The sequence below is a fragment of the Equus przewalskii genome, chromosome 7 (genome assembly GCF_037783145.1).
Source record: "Equus przewalskii isolate Varuska chromosome 7, EquPr2, whole genome shotgun sequence".
Classification (NCBI taxonomy): domain Eukaryota; kingdom Metazoa; phylum Chordata; class Mammalia; order Perissodactyla; family Equidae; genus Equus; species Equus przewalskii.
In genome coordinates, this window is record NC_091837.1 from 57,045,761 (window position 1) to 57,072,648 (window position 26,888).

Genomic DNA, 26,888 nt, shown 5'->3' on the forward strand with positions numbered 1-26,888 from the left:
TCTTAAAGCCTCTATAATAAGAATTAAAATAATGAAAATTGTTGCTGCTATTTTAGATTAAGATTACCAAATAGGATAAAAATGACAGGAGTTCACACATCGTGATTAATGGCAAGTACCTACTGCCCTAGCAAATGACGACAAAAAAACATTATTCTTACTGTGCAAGTCTCAAGTACTATTAGTTTATATTCTTATAATACTTTGAAATATTAAGTGAATGTAATATTTTAGGTTTGTATTTCCTAAAGTAAAGTAATATTAAGCAAAAGTAACAACATTTTAATGAAGACTTTTACAGAGGGGAAAAACAGAAGATTTAAGAAATTAAGTCAGTTACTAAGACACAAAAATTCCTTGTAGCATTATTGAGATAAAAAGACAAAACTGTATACCAAATGATACATAGTAATTCATAAAACTAACGAATAAAACTAATGAGAACTAATGATAAAACTAATGAATTTATAGTAATTCATGTAGGTATCAATTCTCCTTTTGAGAAAAATAAACACTTCTTGCCTTGTGTGCAATAACTGGTTAATGTTTTATACAGGACAGATTGGTCTATATTAAGCCTGGACCTTTATTTGCTGATCATGAAAAGGCTAAGTCATGGCCCAGTGGCATAGTGGTTAAGTTTGCACACTCCATTTCTGTGGCCTGGAGTTCGAGGGTTCACAGGTTCACAGGTTTGGATCCTGGGTGTGGACCTACACACCACTCATGAAGCCATGCTGCAGTGGCGTCCCACATACAAAATAGAGGAAAATTGGCACAGATGTTAGCTCAGCGACAATCTTCCTCAAGCAAAAAGAGGAGCAAACGAAAAAACAACCAACCAAAAAGAACACAATACAAATAGGAAAAAAAAAAAAAGCTAAGTCATTCTTTATTTCTTCAATTGTACCTAATAGAGGCAGGGAGTGAAAGCGAGAGTAATGTGGATTCTGAATTTGCACGGACTCAGTTTGAGGATCTGGTTCCATCACCAACCTCTGAAAAGGCTTTTCTAGCACAAATCCATGCCCGAAAACCTGGGTATCTTCACAGTGGAGCCACCCCGAGCACCATGCGTAGTGACATGTGAGTATCTTCTGCTTGGGGGTATTTTCTCAGTAAGAGAACACTCTGCAGGGAGAATGGGAAGACAAAAACATGGTTGCTTAGTTCTCTATTTTGGAAAGGGTTGATGCAGTTTCCTTTTCTGCCAGAAGAGGTAGAAGAGACCTACATTCAAATCTGGCATTGTGACTCCCCCTCTCAAAATTTCCAGAGAGTATCCATAACCAAAACCAGCCAGTACTTATTGAGAGCCTGGCTCGCCCAAGGCACTGTGCTAATTGTGTACAAAATAGTATCAAAAATTTCTCCCAGCCTTCCAGGACTCACAGGCTAGTACAAGAAATAAGTCATCCTATCTTCTGAATTTGCTGTATTTGTTCTTAGCGGAGCTGGTGATGCTGGAAAGGCTTCTGTTCAGAATGGGCATAAACATCATATAAGCGTTTGGAATTGAAATAAGTAAATGTAGAAAACCTCATTATAAAGAAATCCAATTTGGTCAACTTGTTGAATATGTATAAATTTGATCCTCAAAAGACATTTGGCAAAGGTTTTCCCCCAGTTAGGTTTCTGTGGCTTGACAGGAGCCAGCAGAATCAGGGACGTCCCCACTAGACTTTCTGGGACCCTGGGTCAGCTCAAAGGAGTCAGGCAGAGGAAACCAAAGCTGAGAAACTAAGGCAAAGCTGGGAGAGACCTGCCGAGCCCAGCTTGAGAGGGAAAGGAGGAAACGAAGGGAATGAAGCAAGTGGGCCGTCGGGAGAGCAAGGCTCAGGGGATGTGAGAACTGTGTGCACAGGCTCATCGAAAGGCTGGGAAAGGGAATTGCCGAACATTAGAAAAAGTACAGGAGGGCGATGGTGCTTAATGCGTAAAGTACTGCAGACTAGTCTACAAAAATAAACTGGCTGTTTTAAAGACCCAGAGAAGAAACTAACCAGACGCCTTTCTGGTGTTTTGGCTCCCAATCCAAGCAGTGAGTAAAAGACCAGTAATAATGGGGAATTATAAATAGACGTGGTTTGAAAGCCAGCTGTGAAAAGGCAGAGCGTAAGATCAAAACAAAACAGAGGGTCGTTTAAAATGGCTGTAGGCTGCTGCTTTCCATTTTAGTTTGCTTTCTTGTCCTTTCCTGTATAATTTAGAATTATTTTATTTGTTTATTATTCAAAATGTGAACTAATTGTCATCAGTCTAGTCTGGTAAATGCATATCTATTTGACTTTTTGTATTTAAGCATTTACGTGGCAGTTACCTAAAATTTCCTTGTTTCAAGCCTAAGACCCAAGACTAGCTAAAGCCACCCCACTCTGCTGTGCCTGGAATGCTGGTGGCAGTACCAGCCACCAACACGGCTGCAGGAGCTGGGGAGGGGAAGTTCATAGAGGCCTCGCAGACCTATTTAGACTGGCCCCAAACCTCTAAAAATAACAAGAACATGTCGTCCAGATATAAATAAACATGAACAATGGCATCTAAGTTTCAACCCAGGAACTTCTACTTGACCACTCTTTTCATTTTAGGTGATATTTTAATATCCATACTGTCTAAACATGTACTGTCTTTTACCCTGAGAATATTTTAGTCATACGATTTAGGTAGTGAATTTATGTTTAGTCCCTGGAAGAGCTTTATATATACTGAGATGAATAGTTGGAGACGGAGTGACACGTTGGTGACTGAGGTCATTTTTAACTATTTATTTCATAGTAGAATTGGACAATTTAAATAGATTTCTTAGATTTAGAGCTAGTGTAAACTTTTAAGAGCTGTGGGTTAGAGTGTTAGCCTTCCTGACATCAATTAGCTGATATTCTGAGACTTGATTTTGCTATAAAAATAAAGCACATGGGTGCACGTGCCTACAAACATGCAAAGAGGATTAAATTATGAACAAATGTCCTTAATCATTATTTCACTAGAGGGCTCACTTTCCTTATAGAAAGTCTTCCTAGATTCCATTAAAAAAAAAGCCCCCAGATCAGGAAAACTGATATATCCTCTCAAAAGGCAAGCCTGCCTTCTTTAAGACTGATGAACATTTAAAGTGCAACTCATTGCTGTAAAACCTAGAAAAACATAGATAACCAATGATGACCAGACTGCCATAGAAAACATGCCTATGGGAATACCTTGATCATGTATTTCTCCACACTTGCAAAATTTTTTTTAAAGTGTTCTTTTAGGTAAAAGAAGACACTGAATTGAAGTGAATTGAAGCGAAGAACTGAATTGGAGGACTAAGTAAATGTGCCAAGAAAACTACAACTAACAGATAAATTCCACTCATACTTTCAAGATTTACTCCAAAACGCCATCTATGGTTTATTCCCAGGGTTACAGAAGATGGGGATCCCTATGTGCAGCCAGAGGATGAGAACTATGAAAATGACTCAGTCCGGCAGCTGGAGAATGAGCTCAAGATGGAGGAATACCTGAAGCAGAAGCTGCAGGATGAAGCCTATCAGGTAGATGGAGCCAGGCCCACAACACCCATCACTTGTGCCTCAGCCCCTCAGTGGCTGGGTCTTTTCCATTACTCAAAAAACCGATGGCTTCTCCTTCCTTCCACTCTCCCTTTCTGGAATATTCTGATTGCATTCCCTAGTCCATGTATTCTAGACAGTAAACATTTTAAGTACTTCTTAGAGCTGTCACTCACCACATATTCTTATAAATTCGGACCTGGAAAGTGAGAAGAGGCCATGTCACATTAGCAGAAACATGGTGACTAACAGTCCATCCTCCTCCAAGATCATTAGGGAAGATGCCTCTTCTCATAGATTAAAAAGATATATATACAGAGAACTAAGCACAAGGAAATTGAATAAGCATAAATATATCTCCTCCCTTGAATCATTCGTCCTCAGCCTCCCTCACTGCCTGCCTCATGTCAAATATAAATAAGCAAGGGAGTGACAGACTTCACGAAAAAATGTTGGGGGAACTGTGGGGCTGTGTTCAGCAGGGTGTGGCTGGACAGACTGTCCTATATACTGGAGCATATGAATCCATCTGAGAATTCACTGAACATAACACATGCAATTGGAAATCCGTGTGACTGGTAACTCATCCTAAAGGGGATGCATTTTCCCCATGGAGATTGCTCTAAGACTTGTTTGTCTGTCTTGTGTTTCCCTTACCTGTAATCCACAGGGGCTTTCTGGCAGTTTGGGAGTTCAGGGATGTTTGCCTGGTTGAGACCTGCTGCCCCCTAAGTCCCAGAGGGTTATTCGATCACATCAGGCTGTCTGTCCAGTGGCCAGGCAAGCTTTTTCCACATCCTTAGGTCAGCAGTGGCCCTCTCTTACCCTGTTAGTGAAGGAAAGAGGAGCAGAGAGAACAAATTATCTTCTACTTTTCATGTGTTTATAGATTAAGTTTTGAAATATTTTCCCAAGAAGAATGTAGCAAGAGGGAAATGGAAGCCCAGCAACCCGCCCCCCTACAATATGAAACAAAAGTTTTGCCTCTTTGAAGACAAATGTTCCATTAGCCATTTTTGGTTTAACATCCGCATTTCAGAAGCAACTAAAATGTCAGCCTAGTCATATTTAAAAAAAAAAAAAAAAACAGTGACTATATATATAAAGCCTTCAACGCTATGGAAACAGTCAACGTCGCCTGAAGCACAGACCCATGGAGAGGGCTCTTTCTTTTGTGGCTTCCATGGCCCGTCCGTGGAAGGAAATTCTCCTGGATAAGCCGCCAGGGTCTCTCCAGGAACTCTGAGGGCTGGCGTTCCTACATGTATCTCAGTTGGTTCTGCTGCACAGAGGGAGAGAGAGATGTGGTTAAGTAATCAATGTTCTGGGTCACGCTGGGAGTGGCGCCTGTCAGGCCTCAATATTTGAGCTCATATCAGTGTCCAGATTTTGGTGACAAAAGTAACTGAAATCTAGTTTAAAAAAAAAAGGGCAGCCATTCCATATAAAACATTAGATTTTTATTTATTTTAGTGGATTAGGAATTTAACCTTATATGAGTAAAATGAAGGAAAATTCTGTTAATAGCTTAAGATCCAATTGGAGCTTTTGCCATCTCTGGTAAATCTTAAGCTCCTTCTCTCTCTCTCCTTTCCTTTCTGTGCCCAGTGACTTCAAGGGAAAGGCAAAGAAAAGGGCCGGGAGGATATAAGCGGCCTGGGTGTCCACTCAAGACATATGCCCTGGAGAAGGGGGAAGTGGTTTTCCTTGACTGCTCTGTGAGCGTAGGGTTGTTCGATGGATCAGAAGGCTACTTTCATTCATTGGACACACTCTTTCTCTCCCTCTCTCTGTCTTTGTGCATGGCTTCCAACCAAATAATTCACCAGCTTGACTGCATCACAGACTTGACATGTCACCTTTCTTGTTTGTGTCCTTTGTCACCCGCAGGTCAGCTTGCAAGGTTGAATACAAAATCCTTTTATCACTCTCCTCTCAAGTAAGTACCCTCTAATTTAGGAGGAAACGTGGCCACTGTACACTGAATTCTGATAACTTGTAACCTAAATTCACCATCACTCTCTCTTAGGTGTTTCTCTGTGATAAAATATCCTCCTTCCGCTGATATCAAAGAATCATCTCGGTCTTGGAGCATTTCATTATAATCCAGTGGAGATTTGGCAGACAACCTTGGGGGTTGACTTTTTACTCTGTTAATTAGGAAAATTGGCACTGAAACTTCTGTAACACCAGAGATGCCCCAGAAATCTTCTGTGGCTGTGAAACCACATTACCAATCCATAACAGCTCCAAGTTTGCAGCCTCTCTGTCACTTGAGAAGGAAAAGTCCAGGCTTGCTCAGCATTTCCAGAGATGGGTCTGCTCCTTAGTAATGCTGTACTCAGGGCCCAAAAGATCCCATGTGTGTGCCTTCACAAGTGAAAGCAAAACCGCGTATTATTAAAGAAAACAAAAGAAGCAAAACAGAGGAAAACTTCTGCAGCCTTATACTTTTGGAATAGCTGCTTCAAATCAATTGTGGAATTCAGCAAGATATAACTTCATTTAAAATATCATTTACGTGGCTTGAGATCCACCCCCACCGCCACCAAGGATCTCCCTAAATACGTGGGAAAACCTCAGTAATTTTTTCACGAAGGGAGAATGGCACTTGACTGGCGGGATCACTTGAGTGTACCGGTTTGAAGGTCAGACCCTGGACTCTAACAGACCTGATTTCAAATAAGAGTTTCACCAAATGCTGGCAGCATAACCTTGGACAAATTATTAAACCTCTATGGGCCTCCGTCCTCTGTGTACAACATATATCATAACACCTGCTTCATAGAGGAGTTGTCCTCCCTGGGATATAATTTGTAAAGAGCTTAACAGAGTGGCAGACACGTTATAATTTTGTTAGGAGCACACACTTCCATGCCTGGCACTATGCTCGGTACTTTACAAGCTATTCAATCCTGGGGAGCTGCTATAGTTATCATGTAAGTGTATGGGAACCCCCGGGACTCAGGACTGGCTTGCTCCCTCTGTTTTTATCAACAAGGCTAGGACTTAGATGTGTTCAATGATTTGATACACCGTAAGTCTAGATGGTTTCTCTGGCTCCAGCTAATGGCCACTTAGATGTCCCCCAGTAGACTTCAAAGTTAATACACCTTTCACAGTGTTCTGGCTACACAGGCCCAAGAACTTGTATCTCCTTTAGCTATATAGTCTTTCCCAACCATGGAATCCCATAAGTCTATAGTGCAGTTGATGGTAAACTCAACTCTGGCTGCTAATTGAAAAAAGGATGTATATCTCCTAAACGACATAACAATTAGTAAAGAGTACATTCTAGCTCAAACACTGCTGGCCTCTTGTCTCAGTCCTGAGGTTAAGACCAAGCAAGTAAATATCCTGGCATAATTGCTATTATGAAATATACTTTATGGGCAATGAGGCCTTTTTAGTGTGAAAGGATGGGTCTTATTGACTGAGTTCTGTTTTTCTTCCCTTGGATTTGAGATGCCTCCCACATGCTCTCCTGGTTCATTATGACTACAATGAAAAAAGTCCCAGGAGCTGTTTCTGAAAATATTCACTCCAGTTATAACAAACCTGGTCCCAAAGGAGCAAGCCTTTTCCTTTAATAGCATTTTCTTTCTCTTAGCTCCAACAATTTGATCATTTTTTTTTGTTCTGCACATTATTTAAACATTAGTAGCTAGTTCTTAGAGAAATATATTTTTTAAAATGTCCTTGACATAAACCCAGATAAAAAATGGCTTTTGGCGCTTGTACCTAAAAGCCAAAGATTTCAGCACTCTGAACGTTCTTAGGCCATTTTTAAATATTTTCTTGCAGATTTGGCAATGAAAAGTTGAAACAGTTGTGGCCTCTGCCATTTACTGCATTGTGTACCTACCTCGCTGGCATCCTACAGGACTCTAAACCAGAACCAGCCTGTCACTAAATCAGGAAATCAGACAAAATTCCTTTAAAACTTGATGGAACACAGCAGAAGCTAGTGGCATTTCATCTTTGCAGTTAGTTCTATCCCACTATGGTTTTTCTTGATGCAGCCAAGAAATACAGCTGAAATTTTAGAACAGTTTATACTATTGAAATCTATTTGTTTGGACTTTCTGACTATGCTGCAAGACCAGAAATTATCTCAAAGTATATGCTTCTCCCATCCAAGGGTCCTGAAGCCAACTTTATCAGGTCAAAGTCAATTATGCACACACAAGGGCAGAGACCTACATAGGTAAAGGGCAGAAGGTGGGATACCAGAGATGTAGAAGACCCATCCTCTGCTCCAAAAGAGCTTTAGGCCTATTTGAAGATAAATATGTACTTATCAGCATGCTAACAAGAGAGAGCAGAGTAAAACCTTTTCAACTAGCCACTTTTGAAGAAATAGTATCTATAAACGTTAGCAGTCAACCTAGAGTCCACCAAAACTCCATTTTGGCCCACTCAAATCTTGGATTTGTCCCTTTTCCATCCCTCTGGCCACATGGTACACCACTCTCCTTGGCCAGCCACATCCTAACTTCAGAAATTAAGGAATTGGACAATCAAAGTGGATTTTTAAAAAATTTAGCATGGCATTCTAAAGATGAATCAGTGCTCTCCTCGCCTTGTTCAAAGGATAACACAGATATTTCTGTTGGCATTGCTTTGACCCTCCAGATGCCTCAGGTGCCCATTAAGCAAGAGACTCAACATGGAGGATTGTTGTCCTCTCTTTCAGAAGGTGCAATAGCGCACAATGTCCCACGACATTCATTCCTGATCATCATAGGAAGGGAGTAGAGCAAGTGTGTGTGTGTGTGTGTGTGTGTGGTGTGTGCGTGTGAGTGTGTGTGTGTCGGGGGAAAGGGGGGTTCCAAAGCTTCATAACCCTAATTTAGAAAACAGTTTTCATCTTTAAAAAAAAAAATCACACGTTCCTTATTCCCAGGCAAGCTATAGTCAGACAGATGATGAAAGTAACATGAAAGCTGGTGATGAAGGAGAGCCCTGCACCCACCCACACAGAGGAGAAGACAGCAGCCTGGCAGCAAGCTCACCGAAGAGAGGAACCACCACACGCAGCTGCTCCCGACAGACCCCACCCCTAAAGATGTGTTCTGCCGGCTATAGTGCAGCCAACTTTTTGTTGTAAGATTTGTAGTTCATAGGTGTGTGTTTTGAGAAGGAAAAAAAAAGAGACTTCTGTTCAAAGCTAACTTATCAGCTACATCTCCTGTAACATGGCTCATCCCTCAAAAAAAAAAAGGCTGAAAACCTGCTGCTGTGACGATGGCAGTGTTAACAAGCATTTTAAACCTTTGCACATGATATTGAACCTGTTCAGTTTACAATTACAATATTAATACTGTTTATAGCTAGAAGTTTGATTTCTGAATTGTTTGAGATTTTAGCAAAACAGTTTATTATACACTGTACATTTTTTTCCACAGCAATTGGGAAAAAACAACCACTTGCAATTATTCACTAACCCTGAAGGATTTGGTTCCTGAGTGTACAGACTCAGAGCCCAGAAGCCAACAAGGGGCCTTGGCCTGCACGGTCTGCAGTTGTCTCTAAGTCTCTGCGAGCAGTGACTTGAACCAAATACACCAGGATAATCCAGTCTTTGGGGTTTCTTTCCAACTTGGGGTTGTTTTCTTTCAAGATCCTCTAACCAATCAGCCATAGAAGTTAGTGTAAATATTTTTTCCAAATAGATATCATATTCAAAAAAAGGCAACATTCAAATTATATAGAATCTAGTTTTTAAAATCAGCACAGATCTTCTTAAAAACTGTGAACTATGTTTTGAAATACTCGTTACTAAAGCTGTTTATAAACCACAGGTGCCATAAGATCCCCAAACGGACTAAAGCTATCTCTGCTCTTCCGTGGTCTTGTTCCTCTCGTTTTAGCTTTAGGGAGCATGTGTCTAACAGCACCTCTCATCCACGAGTTCCCCAGCAGGTTGTTTGGAGGCCTTCAGCTTTAAATGTACAGGCTTAAAGTGCGCTTGCAAAAGTTCGCTCTCCTTTTATTTCTGAATGTTTATTGCCTTAGCTGGCTACCTGGTGTTCTGCATGCAGCCTTCTGTGGTCATGTGAGAGGAAACAGGCTCTGCTAAGTTGCATTGGGATTTGGCACTCAGCAAAAAGCTGATGTGCGAAAGAACTGTCAAAGAAGGGACAATGAAAGACTCTGTTGATGATCCTTTATGAGGCCCCTCTTTGGGGAGCACTAAAGACCTCTCTTAGGGATTCCGGGGAAATGAAAAAATAATCTTCCACTTGTCTCAAGATTCGATGAAGTAAAAATCCTGCAACATACTCAAATTGGCAGCTTCTCTGGAATTCCTGTTTGTCCTTTAAAAGAAAGAAGAGACCATCCTTTTAGAACAATGATTCTCAAAGTGTGTTCCCTCGACCAACAGCATCAGCATCACTTGGGAATCTATTAGAAACGCAAATTCTCGGGCCCCAACGCTGGCCTACTGAATCAGAAACTCGGGGTGGGCCCAGCAATCTGTGTTTCATTAAGCCTTCCAGGCGATTCTGATGCCCACTAAAGGTGGGGAACCACTGCTTTAGAATAAAATCATATAATAAAATCTCTGAAAAGGCCCTATTCAGAATAAGCAAGAAAGGTTCTGAGTCAACCTCAAAGCTGTAGCAATTGGATTTTGCTTCCAGGGCTGGCAAAAACCCTCTCCCAGCCCACATAGTCAGCAGTAGGTGGGTGCCCAGCTGAGAACAGACACCCTGACATCTTCTAACTCCCTCTCCGGAGGGCTCTAAGATGCTCTCATCTCTGCGTTTGTTCGGAAATCATCTCCTTGACTGCCCTTTGGAACAGAACTGCTTGCCTTGGGGATAGTAAAGCTCTTGGTTGGCATTAGTAAGGAGCCCATTCTGTCCATTGATGTGCTTCATCATGCGTCCCTCCCGAGAACCAGCCTGCCAAATGTCCCTGAGGACAGGCTGACACCAAAGTGGCACAACTACACACTTCTCAGATTTCTTTGCACAGATGGATTTTATTGCGGGTTCTGTTGATATATCTTAATGTTCATCTCCTTTCCACTGCCCATCTTCTGTGAAACCATACCTCTCTAGATGGAGCAAGTGGCCCCTCGTGCCTCATACTCGGTACTTAGAACCACTACATCTCAGCTACCTACATTGCTGTCAGCTCCAAATCATAGCCGGGTAGTTCCTGAACTTGGAACTCTGACCCTGCAAGTGGCATTCAGCCACTGACTGGACTGAGCTGACATCTGTTGTTATTTTGTGTTTCTACATCAAAACATTTGTCTAAGGTTTGAACTGTTTTGCTGATAACCTTCCCCCTGTCATAGGTTTCATTGCCAACTCCATCACATGGTTGTTGATACCATCGTACAAAGCCATCGCAAGGACTCTGGAAACTGCTGCCAATGACAAATTCCTGACTAACCAGCCACCTTTTCTTTCTCTTAGCTCCACGTCAGCACTGAGACCAGACTCAAGCACCCCTGTCCTGTAACCGAGACAAAATGGCGTGTGTTGTTTTGGGTTTTTGTGTTTTTTGGTGGGTTTCTTTCCTTGGCTCTCCAAATTTACTTTTGGGGCCTGTTCTAAGTGCAAACCCAGCAAGTTTCACCTGTCCTGTCCTTTAGATACAATTATATCTTGCGGGGGTTGTTTCTTTCTTGTTCCACAATGAATTGCACATCCATCTCCATCAGAGATGATGGCCTATCAATGAGCACTGGTCTAACACAGCCAACCCTCCCCCACAGCACCCTGTTATTAGAGGGAGGGAGGAGAGTGAAATCTACTGTATGGGATTCAGGAATCGGTTGTGATTGGTCAGGACGGAAGTCGGGGTAAGTTTGGTTGGTCAGAGGGAGATGTGCTGGAGATTGTGAAAAATGGATTCTCGAACGATCTACTTTAAGGCAGGGAAGGTTCATTTGTAAGTAGTAATGTGAACTGAATTGCATAAGAGTGTGGCCTTTGTCGTGTGATATACTATGTATTTTCTTATATGCATGAGCCAAAACTGTTGCATCATAATTTAGCACTGATGTCTGCTTTTATTTTGATCATCTTTGTCCACCCTTCTTAGTTCTTCGCCGTTAACTGTAGATAGACCTTGTAAATACAGCAACCTTCGGTTGCTGCGACCACCTTGGGTCAATTCCGCGCAAGGAGCCACAAACAAGAACTCCACTGTGTCCTCAGAAGAAAGGGCATTTTTACTTTTGAACCAAAAAGAGAAGAAAAAAAAATCAGAAGCATTATATCTTGAGGCTAATTAAGTGTAAGACATTTTTAATTATGACTACTGTAATTTGACACCATTAGAAATAACCAATTCAGAAACACTAAAGATTTCACAATATTCATTGGTATTGTAACAAAACTACTATTGTATGGGTTTTTTGTATTGCTGTTACGTATTGTTTCGTGTGTGTGTGTGTGTGTTGGAACCTCCTGGGGACATGTTATATTTTGAAGTGATTAAACTATTTAATTGTGTGTCTATATTTTGGAATGGAATTATTTCTTCATTAAAAAATGTTTTTAAAAACACTATATCTTGTGTATTTTACTCATTGTTTCAATGAATTCTTCCCAAAGCGACATAGAGTCATTCTGTTCAAAGGAGAAAGACAAGTGAGTACTTGCAGTGTGGAGCAGGACCCCTTGATTGGGTATTAGGCAAAATATCCCACCTTTTCCTTCCTTGGGGGACAGGACTTTTTTTTAATGGAAAGGCTTGTTATAATCAATATGGAGATGAATTTGAGAATACTAATAGCTCACATATTTTAGTGCTTACTTTATATCAGACCCTTTTATAAGCACTTTATGTCCCTTCACTCAATCCTTTGAATTTGCAGCATCTAGCCAGGTAATTGGCAAATATTACGTGCTCAGTTATTTGTTGAATGAATAAATCAGTGGCTTTTGTTTTGTGTGTGGTACAGCTAGTGAGAAAGAAGAATCGGCACACCCTGGAGGTCAATGTGATGATAGCAACAGAAATGAAGACAGTTCCAGGGGACAAAAACTCAGTGTCAAGAGTCCACAGAGGTAGCACCCCCTACATTCTCATTTCTCTTCCAAGAACCTCTCTGATTCCCATGCGATGCAGGGTTGTGTGTTTTTGCTCAAGGAGCCAATTCCTTTCCAGAACCAAGAGCAGAATCAGTGAGTCTAGCTCCAACACTTCATGAATGGCATTTTTCAGAGCTCCAACTTGGAATGGTGCTGAAAGACTGTGCTCGCAGAGTCTTGGAATCCATGAAAATGCTATGAACACTCAAGAGGCACCAGAGAAAGAAAATAAGAGGCTCTGCATCAATTGCAGGGGCAAATCCTGACCTGATATGATCTCTAGAGGAAACTCACACATTCCCCTCCCCTTGGAGGTAAGAAACAAGGGTAGGTCCTTTGGTGCCTGTCCAGGGCTCTTTCACTGCGTCTCAATGCCTCCTCCCTCATCTCTTAGGGGCCACATTGAGCTGTAATTTCCCTACCTCAGCATTTCCCAAATTAATTGCCAAAGTCACCTGAGGATTTGGTTACTTCTGATTTAGCAGGTCTGGAGTAGGTCTAGGGTATCTGTATGTTTAGTAAGAGCCTCAGGTGATACCTGTAGTCTCACAAATTTTAAGAAATGCTAGTCCCTTACTACTCAAATGTGGTCCAGGGAGCAACAGCATTAGCATCACCCGGGAGCTGGTTACAAATGCGGAATCTCTGGCCCTAAACCACACCTACTGAGTCATAGTCTGCATTTCATCAAGACACCCAGGGGATTTGTGTGCACCTTAAAGTTTAAGAAGCGTGGACCTGGAATCCAGTTAGCATTAGGTTCAGTTGGGTCCTTGGGGCATAGAATGACAAGCCAGGGGTGCTCTTTAAACTAGGATAGTGCAGTACTTCTCAAACTTGTAGAGTTTTGATTTAGTAAGTCTAGGGTAGGTCCCGAGCTATGCATTTCAAACATGTCCTCAGATGACGCTTATACCTGTCTGAGGACCACACTTTGAGGTACAAGGATATAGAGTTCTTTTAAATAAGGCAAATTCTGGGAAGCTTATTACTGTAAACCAGGTACCATAATCTACCCCTGGCCTTTGTGGATTTCTTTACATAGCAGATAGAGATACTCAAATCTAAGGACATGAATATGATGGAAGCTCACTAGGTTTAAGGCACTCAGGTAGCATTGCAGCAGCTAAACTATACCAGCAGCACTGGAAGCAGCTGGATCTAAAGAGTCTGCCAAAGAAGAATCTTTTGCTCCAAGAATTAAGGCCTCTGTCTCCATGGTACAAGGAATCACCCAGGAGTAGGACTCTATGGGCTTAGTGGCCCCAAAAGGGCAGATTTGCAAAGTTGGGATAGGGACACATTGGATGAGAAGAAGCTGGCAATATTTCAGATTCATCATTCCAGCAGAGCACATCAGCTACTGAGACGCCCAGGGAGAAGTTCTCTGGGCACCTTAAAACCTGGGGTTCTGCCTCCTGAGACTATGATACCTTAAACTACACTTGGACCACTATGCTGTGATGGAGCCCCCACCCCCAAATTCGAAATCCCAATGATACATGGGCAAAGATGTTCATGATGCCTTGTCTATAACCACAAAAAATTAGAAATAGCAGAAATGGACAATAATAAAGGAGCATTTAAACTACTTATGGCATGATATGGTAAGCTGGAATACTAAGAAGCCATAAAAATGATGATACAGAGATAAATTTATCAACATGAAAGATATTTATATGTCAAACAAAAAATCACATTATAAAAGAGTCTAAGAATGATCCCAGTTTTATAAATATTTGAGTGCCTTTTCATAGAAAAATTCCCAGGAAAACACACACCAGAAGGTTGATGATCCAAATCAAGGGATTATGGATGATATTTTTATTTTCATCATGTTATTGTGTCTTTTCCACGTTCCTTATCACAAATATTTAGTGTAAATGAGTGGATGGAAAAGAAACACCTGGGTTGGACGGTTTCTTTGATTTGGTAACAAGGCTACTTGAGTTGGCCAACATTTTTGAAGGACATGCCTAACAATGTGAACTTTCTATGCCTTCACTGAAAAAAGAGTTCTCTTTTTCTGCCTGTAGAGATGCTCAATAGCATTATCATGCCATAGAGCATTGGAAATTATGTCTACGCTTGTTTCATTTAAAAAAAAAAGACATAAAAATATTGGAGGTTTATTGTCTAGCTAAATTATGACAATTTTTGGTCCTGCTCCCAATGCTAATCAGTTCAGTAATGGATAGAAACAAAGCAAGTGAACCAGTAACGTCAGCCACCTGTATTCTCCATCTCTGGTTCTGCCATCTCATGTGTAAAATGGGAGTAAATCACACCTGTAGTTGGCTCCTTTGCTTTCCAATCTCTTGACTGTGCTGTGCAGGAGGAGTGTTGCTAAAGATGTCAAGAGCAAGAACAATCATTGGAACACAAATGGCACTAGGTAAATGGCTTCTCTGGCATTCCACTTTTTCTGGAAGTCTCTTTGTGGCCGCTCTTGCTTGAGAACAACTACACCCTGAGAATATCTGAGAAGGGTCAATTAGATCAGCTTTCTGCTCTGGACCTCAAAGAGAAACTTTATTTGCTTTTCTTGGAATTTTTTTCCTGGGCAAACACCTTTCCTTGCCATCAGTGGGGGTGAGTGAAAGTAGACCAAGAAGATAAAGAGGAAAGGTATGTGGTCAGGTCTAGGCTGATAGAGTCCTCCACACACTCTAGTCTCACTCCTGTGGTGTAGGGGGCAAACACCTTATGGTAATAAAGACTGCTCATTTTCCTGATTCTGTCCTCATCTTTATCCATTTTGTGCCAAAAAACATAGATTTACAATTAATTTTAGGTATCTCTCTTTTACATCATGTAGGAAATAAAAAGTGGTGTTACAAACTAAAAAATACAATTGTGTTCCATTTCCACCCCAAGCAGGAAGCCTCTGTGTCCAGAGATTTTACTGGGATTGCATTATGTAGGCATAATTGATTAAACCAATGGAACTCAATCTCCAGCCCCCTTCCCTTCCTGGACGTTGGGGTGGCCCAAATTTCCAACTATAGAATCACAAGGAGGTTGATGTTTCTAGTGAATGGCCCTCATCCTGAAGCAGTCTAGGGACTCACAATGAGTTACCTCATTAGCATAACAGAGACACTCCTATCACTCAGGAAATTCCAAGGGTTTTTGAAGCTCTGTGCCAGGAGCCAGGGACAAAGACTAGACATATTCTCTTCTATATCACACACTAATACTCAATTTTATATTTTCCCATGTAGTTACTTTTCCTAGAGATCTTTATTTCTTCATACAGTGTTGAGTTATTGTCTAGTGTCCTCTGACTTCAACCTAAGAACTCTCTTTAACATTCCCTACAAGGCGGGTCTACAGTAATGAACTCCCTCGGCTTTTGTTTATCTTGGAATGTCTTAATTTCTCCCTCATTTTTGAAGGACAGTTTTACTGGATATAGACTTCTTGGTTGATAGGTTTTTTCTTTCAGCACTTTAAATATGTCATCCCACTGCCTTCTGGCTTCCGTGGTTTCTAATGAAAACTTAGCTGTTAATCTTATTGAAGCTCCCTTGTAAATGACAGTCACTTCTCTCTTGCTGCTTTCAAGATTCTCTCTTACTCTTTGACTTTCAACAGTTTGATTATAATGTGTCTTGACGTGGATCTCATTGAGTTTATCCTACTTGAAGTTTGTTGAGCTTCTTGGATGTATAGAAACAAACTCCACAGATGATTTTTCAAGGAGATCAGTTAAAATATCACTGCAATAATCCAGACCAAAAATGATGATGTTAGTTTAGACTAAAGGAAGAGGGAAAAGTGGTCATGTTCTAAATATACTTTGAGGGTAGAACCAATAGATTTTGTGAATGGATTGGATGTGTGTGAGAGACAGAGAGGAGACAAAGGAGGATACCACAATTTGGGAGCCCAAATAACTAGGGGAAATAAGTTGCATTACTAAGAGAAGGATCGGAAGAGCAAATCTTGGATGGAGAGAATTTCAGGAGCTAATATCTGGACATAATCTATTTGAGATGCCTATTAAACATCCAGGTGGAAAGAGGGAGTAGTGTGTTAGAAATCCAGGCCTAAAATTCAGGAGGGAAGTCTAGACTGGAGCTATAAATCTTGGCATCATCAGCACAGAGATGATAAAGGAGGCTGAGAAGGAGAGATCAGAAAGGTAGAAGAATGCCAGGAGCTGTGTTGTCCTGGAAGCCAACTAATAAAATTGCTTCAAGGTAGAAAGCATGATTAACTACGTTGAATGCAGCTGATCAGGTAAAATAAGAACAAGGAATTGATGCATTGCATGTGTGTTGAATTGAATTAACTTAATCACATTTGAAGAATCTCTTGGCCAATTTCTGTGTTCTTAATGAAATCTTGAGGAATATCGAGTGGAAATTCATGCTTGTTTTTCCTCTCAGGGCCTTAGGGGAGTTGTGGCGCATAATAAACCCAAAGGGTTGACTCTGATTTCTATCTCCACACTCCCTCACAGGCCAGTTCCCTTCCTTCATTCTCATTTGGGGAGATCAATCCACAAAGACAACACTGACAACTTACATATTGTGATAGGCACAATAACTTGATAACAACCAAGTTAAGATAGAAAATGTCCCCCTATTGACTCTTTAAAATGTTTTTTTTTTAATGAAAAGTATATACTAATTGTTATTTTTGGAAGAGGAGCCTTTCTTTTATTGATTTTGGGATGTCATCTGCCTCAGTTATATTTCTGAGGAAGAAAGGTTAAATTACAAAACTCTCCCCTGCTCTCTGGATGTATAAAACTAAAGTTTAAAAAAAGTCTCTCCCGTTTTATGGCAATGTGTGTTTGTTTGACATTATCTATTGGTTGCTTTGAGGCTAAATTTAAGGAAACAATACATGTAAAGCCCCCATAAGTTTCCTGACTATGATGGAAACTCAGCTTATGTCAGTTCCTTTCCCTTTTTCCTTTGTGAAGTTTACAATCCTCATTCATAAAATGGGGGCAATGGCTCTTGTTTCCAGAAAACTCACACACAAATAAATTTAACATAAAAACAAATATAAGGAAATCTATTCAACCTTATTAGGAATGAAAAGACTGGAAATTAAAACATTGCTGTACCAAGGGGACTTGTGGCCCTATAAACACTAAATTCTGAGGCCCTCCAGCCAGCCTTCCCCACTGAACACACAGAACACTGGTAGCTAGGCATTTACTCTTCAGATAAGGATAAAAGAACCCCCTCTGGGGAATCTGACTAACCCAAAATAAAAGCCCTAAAAATATAGATATGGGGCCAACCAAAGCATCCTCTGGGAAAGCTCATGTGCTAAGACTACCAATCAGCTATTTGCACCCACACTCTTGCAAATGAGCAGACAATCAAGTATCACAGACATTTGAGAAAAGCCTTTAACATGAGTGATAAAGACCAAACAAAGAGAAAAGACCTTAGAGGAAGAGTAGACTATGCCAAGGAAATTAGATAAGATAATGCTAGCTGCTAAACCAATCAACTCCATATAAAATAAAGGCTTGCGTACAGCATAAAGCCCAAAAGGGGAGTTCCTGATAAGTAGGCAGCTCTCCTCCAAATATTGATGTAGGGATCCAGGCTCCTTCCACCTTTTGAAAATTTGTAATTTACTTTCTATTTCATAGTGGATTCCCAAAATTGTATAACATCCATGCCTACAAAACCTGTATCTACCTCTGTTGATACCTAGAAAAGAAATAAAAAAGAAAAATAAGATAATTATTAATTGCCAAGTTGTTCAAGAAAAGGAAAAGTTGTAGTATAGCTCAGTTTTGACTCTCATCCTCAAATAGCATACATATAAAAATAATGTAGGCTTGGAATAGTAATGAACCAAAATCACGCATAACTCTATTGAGACGATACGAGATGGAATGTGTGCATGAACATAGTAGAAGGGGAGAGCTCACTTCACATCTTCTGTCATGGGGAGACCATAGATAATGCCCATAACTTAAAAACAAGAAGACACACAAAGATGTTATTTGGAGGTTAATGCCAAATGAACAAGCTAAAAAAGTTAGTTGTTGCTGAAAAAGGGAATTTAGGAAGAATGATGACCTTTTTAGTCCATGTGAGCAAAATTTTGATTTTTAGAAAGACAAATTGTAGAAAATACTTTAAGATGCTAATAGTGATTAGTCTTAGGTGATGAATTTTTTGGATAAATTTTTTAAATATTTTTTCTTTCATTTGTATTTTCTGCATAATCTAAAATAAACATGGGTTACTTTTATGACTGGAATATTACACAAAGTTTAAAAGCAATATGTTTTTCTATCTCAAAACTTGTAAGAATTAAATGTGAAATACTTTTAAACTAGTTGGCATTTTAAATTATTTAGCTATTTTTAAGTGATGGAAAATTTTTAAAATATAGTTAACTATTTTTGACTTAGAAGAAGAGTTTTCATAAGGTTAAATTACTCTTCTATTGAGAGAAAACTTGCATATATTTGACCCTTTTGAAAGATAGACAAGATATGGCCCTCCCCATTCATTTTCTTAACTGTGTTTGGGGTTTTTTTTTCTTAACAACAAGAAAATACATGTCTCCCTAGGAACGATTGCAATTTATAGGACCATTTCAAGGCAAAGTTGACTAGTAACTAGGACGCTCAGCAGGGCCAACCTTAACTGCATGTGTGAAGGTCTCCTCCTCCCAGTACACTTGCAGGTCATTTGTTTTGCCTCTCTGCCACAGATTTATAAGCATCTCAAGGTCAAAAATCCATACACCCTCCTCCTTTCTTCTCTTCCTCGTCCCCTCTTCCCTTTCTCTCTCTTTTATTTTTTCTTCCCAAATGCCAGATATAAGGAAAAAATAACTAACATTTTTGTAATCTTTTACAGCTTTCAAAAAACCTGTTTTACTTACATTTAATCCTCACAATACCCATGTCAGGAGTGCCTAGTCATCTTCAAGTCTAACATAGGGGGTTGTCTTTGTTGTAAAAAAAAAAAAAACCTGCAGACAAGGCTGAGATGGGAAGAAGGCTGGGCACGAGATCAAACAGGAAACAGAAGGGAAAACACAAGAAATTTCCCACTTATGAGGAGATGAAGTGCTTCCCGCAGGAGTTTCAAAAAGCAGGAGGCTTCTCCCTCTACCCATGGCTGGGGAGACTTCAACCTGCCTCTGCTAGATCTGGCATCAGCCAAGACTAAGATTCGTCCAAGGAGCTGTGCTGAGTTCCTTGGCTTTGGTTTCATTCCTGCTGCTGTCTCCTGGTTGCCCTAGCAACACACATTAAACTTGGAGAATTTTTTGTTTTAAACATTATTTGAGTTCGTAAAGGAGAACTGGGAAGCTATGGAAAGGTGAAAAGAGATTTTCAGTACCAGATTCTTTTCTAAGACATCAGACCCAGCAGTAAGGCTATGATGTACACCAAGAACCACCCACCGCCCAAAACATTCCCCCAAGACTTCATTGGCATAAGTCAGGAGTAATGGGGTAGGTCTGGTTGTAGAACATTGGAGAAGCTTAGGGCAAGAACTTTTTCCCTGGTTCACAGCCAATTTGGGAACAATGGTACTCTGAAAACCAAAACCCTTTATAGTCTTTTAAAAAAAAGCTGTCTTTGCGGGGTTAGTACATGAGGAAAGAGAAATATGTCCCTTCTATTGCAAAGGGATCCAAGAAGTCTCCTTCATGGAGAGAGATTCAAATATTTTAACGGGATAATAAGAAGAGTATAATTTTACCAGAAAACCTAAACCAAGGCTAGGAAAAGATACTGAAAACTCCACGTAAAACTTAGCTTCGCTCCTTAGCTCTCACTGTCCACTACAGACAAGCATACTTGATCAACGGCAGAGACATGTTTTTTCAGCCATTGTGAAGGTCTCTGTATGTTGAACATTGAGTACCGAGATAGTCTTCGTGTTTTTTTTTCCAAAAAAAGCACTGAGTCATTCCTTATATGACCACTTCACATAACGCTAAATTACAAGTCTGTGATGGTGAGTAGTGTAAAGCTAACAGATTTTATTCCAAGACTATAGCTTTGGCCTGGCCAGACCTGATGAAGAGACAAAGATTCGTAAATAATTGCTTATTTACCTATTTGCCTTACCCCATTCAAAGCTCATGGCGAGCAAGGTCTTCCCTCATTTAAGAACATCACCTAACCCAATGCCTGGTGCACAGTGGCTGGGCAATAACCACAGAAACAATAAATAAAATAAGGAGGACACACCATTCCTCAGGCTATTCTTCTAAATAGCAGTCATAGCCAGGATTTTTTTTTTTTAAAGATTTTATTTTTTCCTTTTTCTCCCCAAAGCCCCCCGGTATATAGTTGTACATTCTTAGTTGTGGGTCCTTCTAGTTGTGGCATGTGGGACGCCGCCTCAGCGTGGCTTGATGAGCAGTGCCATGTCCGCGCCCGGTATTCGAACCGACGAAACACTGGGCCGCCTGCAGCGGAGCGTGCGAACTTAACCACTCGGCCACGGGGCCAGCCCCCATAGCCAGAATTTTTAATGGAAGCTTTGCAATAGATGGAGATCTATTTGGAATAGACCCCAGTAAGCACTGGAAGTGTGAGGCTGAGGAGGCCATCCACGTGGAAGTGATGCTTGTTCTGAGAGGCGGAGACGCTAGTTTGTATTCTGACCTGCAGACGGCAAAATACCGGATAACAGAGCCAGGACTTTTCTCAGAAAGTGACTCGGTGGTTTGCCTGAGACGGACCCAGTTTCAGCACTGAAAGCCCTGCTCCTGAGAAACACCTCAGTCCTGGCCAAACCAGAGCAGTAGGTCCCCCAGGAAGATCCATAAAGAGACACTCAGGCACCCAGGCCGGCAGCGAGGCTCAGATGACTTTCACAACATAAAGCAAGTAAGATCTTACTCTAGAGTGGGACATTTGGAGAGCAGAAAATGCTTATTCTACCATGAATGTATCTTTTTAATCAAAAGTTTAACTTTTAGTAGGACTATATTCTGATGTCCTGCCAGGATGATATCAGCTGCACAATTCACTTTAGGGCGTCTGAAATGAGAACACCTGGGGGTTCACTTTGGGGTTTCTAAAATGAGGTAACCTATATATAAGAATTGTTTAAATATCCAGATGCTAAAGAGAGTCTGCAAAAATCAGGTTGAATTTTGCCATAACTGAGATTGAGCTCTTTTTCTTAAGGCAGTGATTAACTATGAGAATTGATTTATTCTTGAGGTTATCTCAGAAATTTTGACCAGGTCATCAACTTTCCCTCCCATTTCTTTGAAGAGAGGACATTATTCAGTTCATCTAAGAGCAGAATCAAATTCTTTAGACACAACTTCAGAGAGAGGGAGCTGAGACTCAGCCCTGTTTTCACCATTTCTTTGTTCTACCCAGTACCCATCTCTCCACTGTAGTCTCAATGGGGTGTTGGAACAGACTCTGGAAATAAACGTATAAGCTTGGACTTTATAGACGGAACATACGATCTGGCCCTTAGAGATTGTTCCAATTATTGAATCAGATACATGGTGTAAAAGCTTGTATTCTCAATTAAGCAAAAAAGAGTATCACCTTCCTATTTCTGGAATAGCTACTAATACATTGTGGGATTTATAAATGACATTTAGAATGGCTCTATCCTGCAATTTCTAGAAGAACTTATTCTAATATATTTTCGTTTTAATTCTCTAAATAATTCAAGGTTTGAAATACACAATAAGCAAATTCTAATGGTCCATCACACCACTACCATAGAACACACCACAAATTATGTAAGACCCTAAGACTTCCTGGGTAAGATGCTTCACAAGTTGCCTAAAGAGTTCACCCCTGAATGAACTTTCTTCCTTACCCTTAGTTGATTACTCATTCAGTTCGGTAGTAACTGCCAATAAAGAAATTTTTGGCTGGAGATTTGTCAAGTGTAAATCAGTCTTATATCAGTTTTACTCAGTTTTATGTTCCAAATAGCATGTGTTCCTTGAATGCCAAAAAAAAAAGTAAAAAATCTTGAGATTTTTATATCAGAGGCAATAGTCCCCTGATACATATATCAATACACGCCCATTCATTATAGTAACCAAAGGCCATTGTAATCACAGTGCTGACACGAGAACCACAGTTTTCCTTGTTTGTAAGTCATCAACAAACTTGGCTCTTTTGGAGTTTTATGTTTTAATTCCACTTTTTTTTTGGCTGAAAGAGATCATTCACAAATACAAGGAGAAGGGCTTGAAGTTTATATTTCTATGCTAGACTAGTGATTAGAAAATATTACTAGAATTTGTAAATTACCCACAGATTGATACAGGAGCTATTGCATTGGGGAAGGGAGGCGAATAAATGACAACTCCTCCCTGACTATAAGTGGATGGGAAGGCTTGAATTAACACATGAGAAATGCTGGGAGGGAGGAAAGAATGTTTTGGAATAATCATGTTTATGCTCTCTGAAAGGTACATCCCTAGTGAATTGTTCATAACCATAACCTAAATCCTTGGGTTTCCCACGAATCAGCATTTATTGAACAAATGTAACAGGATAAATGATTACCATTCCCCCTCTAGGAACATCTGCTTCCAAAGGAATTTTGGCAGAGTTTACAAGTGATGTCAGACTGCCAGGCACAAAGATCTCAATCTGGTTGATTCTTGCCCTGGCATTCCTTCCTCCAGGGGAGCCTTGTCTAAATCCACAAAAGCCAGAGTCTGAAATGGATTACTGTACATTCTCACTGCAAAACAAACAAAAGGTTGGAAGGAGGAAGTGCTCAGAACTAGAGTTATGAGTCTCTTAAATATTTATATTCAACATTCCACAAAATGTCCATTTGTAAAGATGTTTGGGAAAATAAAATAAAATTCCAAAGAGAAACATTTCCAGTCATGTTTTTTACCATCAACAAATATTTATTGAATAACTAACTCCTTCTAGGAGTAAGGAGCCACCAGCCTCTTTATGGACCCAGGCAGGTCGACGTTATTCACAGAGAGTTATACTTCAGACATCTGGTTGGCTAACTGGGATTTCTTAGGATCCTGTAGTTACTTTCTGTTTATCAGCTTTTATTGGGTCTTCAGAAATTTGGTTAAGAAAGGATTTGGAATGGGTTACCCAGGCCAGGTACTCCAACAACTACTTTTGACTGAGGTGATTTATTATTGTAAACATTTTTAATATGGATGGAAGGAGATGACATTCGGGTTTGCTCATAACCTACAAAACAATGGTTTAAGGAAATGCAACCTCTTCCAAGTTAAGGTTTGATGGGTAAAAGAGAGTTTGCCCTAAATTAGTTCAAAACAGAATTAAGTGAAAGGCTTCACTGAAGTCAAGTGAAAATCTATTTTAATGGCCAAAAGAAGGAGAGGGCATAGAGAGGAGCGCACCACATGTCATTGCTTGGCTCACGGGAAGCAGTAATGACTCCCCAGAATTTGTTCTTTTTCCGGTCAGAACTGGGTGAGTTGAAGAACAAGAAAGTACCTTAGAGATTTTTCACAGGATGATATGTAATAGTTTTATTGTATTTCAAGTGCTGAATCATTACATTTTGGCTATCTGTCAACATTTCATGAAGTCAAGTGATACACTGAAAAATAATGCGGCTCTGGCTTATTTGACCCTAAGCAAATAACTTAACTTCTCATTCTCAACAAACTTGTCGTTGAGAGCACAGATGCCTATTTTAAATTCTTTACAGATTTATCATGATGATCAAAGTAATATAATGAAATATAAATATAGCTGTATAGTAACTTATAGTAATATAAATGAAAAGTATTATGAAAAAATATAATTCACCATTGGAATTTAACTTATTGCTATCACACATATCAGTTATAGCAGTTTATCTTAGTTAATTTTCATGTTCAGAGAACTTACCGTGATCAATTCCCTCCACCTCTTCCAAGAAGTCAAGGGCATTGGTTCATTTCAACAAATGACAATATCTTAAATTGATCACCATAGAAAAATGGTTCTGCTCTGCAGACACCAATTAACCACAGTGACCCTTGCGAATTGCCAAGTTAGCAGCACCACTCCGTCACCCTCACTTCCAGCTCTCATTCAACCAAGCAATTAGGGTAAAGCTTACATAATTGCAGCAGTTTTCTCTAGTGTTCAAGCTGGGGTTAGCTTTGTTTCCCATACATCAGAGGCCCAATGCAACTGTTAATCAAGAAGCCGAAACACACTGCGCAATGATTACACTCCTCCTCCTCCTGTGATTCGACAGGAACTGCCCAACTAGAACCAAAAAAAAAAAGAAAGAGCATAGGAAAGTCTGACCCAATGGCAAAAGAATGTTGTCCCCCTCTTCCCAGGAAATACAAATGTGTATCTCGTTATGAACTGTCCAGGAGGGTTAGCAGGCTCTCCTGTTAAGAAGCCTGCTGACTTGTCACTCACCAGCCCCAAAAGTTCAGACAGGAACTCAAAGGACATATAAGTAGAAATGATTCAACGGTTTTATTTTGTTTTTTTAAGAGCGAAATATTAAAAGCTGGCTCCCATTCCATGGCCACGGGTCTTCCTTGAAATGTAAACAGCGGCAAAAGCTGAGAATGACTACCATACTTGAATGCCAAATAAACACGAAATGACAAGCACAGATTTTTGGCTTTGTATTAAAGCTTGGTTTTTCAACAACCCCTTTTGTTGCCTCTAAAGACAATGGTCTCAGTGTTTCTGAGCCAAATCCCAGGGACTCTGAGCAGAGCCTTCTTTGCCGCACCCAACCCAGTTCGCTCTGCAAGCAGGGCTGGTGTCCCCTTTGGGTTTGAAAGCAAGCCATCTCTCCCCTCCTGGCCCACTGCTGGAGAAGCATCTGTGTGTTGAAACTAAAGAGGAGTGGCATACGAAACCTGGAATTCGCAGACCAGGCCCCAGGAAGTTTGAAGAAGGATGTGCTCGGTGGTTTTCATTGGTTAGGAAATGGTAGCTTAATCGTGAGCTCTGCAGTGGACTCAGCTGGAGGAAGCTGAGGATTTACTCACTTCATTAGTTCATTGTAGGTTTAATTTTTTAAAATTAGTGTGTATCATTTTGGCTTTATGTCACTTACAGGTAGCAATAATTGACTTAACTAGATGGAACCAGTGGGCATTTTACTCTCCTTCCCAGCTAGCAGTTAAAACAGCCCCCAGATTCTCTCACATGGCTAAGTAAACGTCTCAAGCATTTCCACAGGTAAGTATCTCAATGCCAACACATGGGCCCCCCAAATAAGAAGCCGTGTGGTCACACACATCACCGCCTCTGCAGGCATTGCCTTTGTTGAGGCTCTGCATCAGGGTTTCAAAGATCTGTTGTAGAAGCATTTAGATACTGGGGCTGCTTATTTCTTACTCTTTCCTTCTAATTTCACAAAGCCTTCTCTTTGCTGATTTTTAACCTCAGCGAGGAGAATTGGATTCAAAATTGTACAGTAATATTTTAATTATTATTATTTCTATAACATAATTTCTCATTCTAATTATTTGCTTAGATAAGTTTACTAAGTTATTAAGAGAAATGATTTCTGCATAAAAACAGTGGCATTCATCACCTCCAAACTTGGGAGGTGATACTAACCTAACGGACTTAATGCCCACTGAGCGGCACCTTCGCCTCCGTGAAGAAAGCCATAGTTACACCACCTGACAATTCCTCCTATTCTATAGCTCTTTACAGTTCACAGTACACGTTAATAACCGTTATCAGGCTTGATCATTAAAGTCATCAACTCCATTTTATAAGTGAGAAAACCGAGTCTCAGAAAAATGAGGAGATTTGCTAATGGCCATGCTAATAATGCGGCAAAACAGTGATTCAAACCCAGTCTCCTTATTATGAATCTACTATTCAGTCAGGTGGAGCATGCTACATGAGTAACAGGAAAAAGAAATAATACAAGGTTTGTATAGCACCTGGTGGAGCTGGAGATGGTATTGTCTTATCGAGGCTCAAGAAAGAACACATTTATTCTTCTTCAAGTTCCCACAGCTATTTTGTGCCAGACTATAGCTCCTTATCCACTCACGGTATGAGAGTTGGGTCACTGCGAGAACTATCTGAAGAGGCCGTTCTCAGCATCTCTTCTATTTATTTATTCATTCATTTATTCACTTACTTTTTTTACTTATTTGCTTATTTATTCATTTATTTATATTAGGAAAAATGTTTGTTTCTCTTTTACTTGCACTATCAGCCCTAGTAAACTTGATAAAATGATCTAACATTTAAAGTACAAAAAACAATAATGCAGGCCACTTCTCAAGTATGTTGTGAAGGATAACTAACAAAAATTAATATGACACTTAACAACCACATTGTTCTAAG

The 26,888-nt window shown here is 40.2% G+C and overlaps 1 protein-coding gene and 1 long non-coding RNA gene across 47 annotated transcripts in view; one reads left to right on the forward strand and one right to left on the reverse strand.

Annotated features, from left to right (window-relative positions):
- Positions 1-12,085, forward strand: part of DTNA (dystrobrevin alpha) — a 359,410-nt gene extending 347,325 nt beyond the window's left edge. For 25 of the 45 annotated variants that reach the window (XM_070629868.1, XM_070629851.1, XM_070629881.1 and 22 more), the window contains 4 exons: positions 918-1,086; positions 3,401-3,533; positions 5,442-5,490; positions 8,458-12,085. In XM_070629868.1, coding sequence (XP_070485969.1) covers positions 918-1,086; positions 3,401-3,533; positions 5,442-5,459 — 320 coding nt within the window. In that variant the 3' untranslated portion in view covers positions 5,460-5,490; positions 8,458-12,085. The remainder of the gene's footprint in view (positions 1-917; positions 1,087-3,400; positions 3,534-5,441; positions 5,491-8,457) is intronic. The other 20 variants (XM_070629872.1, XM_070629886.1, XM_070629852.1 and 17 more) reach the window with 2 other exon arrangements.
- Positions 875-24,809, reverse strand: LOC139084846 (uncharacterized). Of its 2 annotated transcripts, XR_011542654.1 has the most exons (4): positions 24,450-24,781; positions 23,118-23,298; positions 4,209-4,377; positions 875-1,131 (listed from the first exon to the last, which is right to left on the reverse strand). It is a non-coding gene; the product is annotated as an uncharacterized lncRNA (long non-coding RNA). The 2 variants fall into 2 exon arrangements; XR_011542653.1 differs by lacking the exon at positions 23,118-23,298 and having other exon boundaries at positions 24,450-24,809.
- Between the last annotated feature and the right edge of the window lie 2,079 nt (positions 24,810-26,888).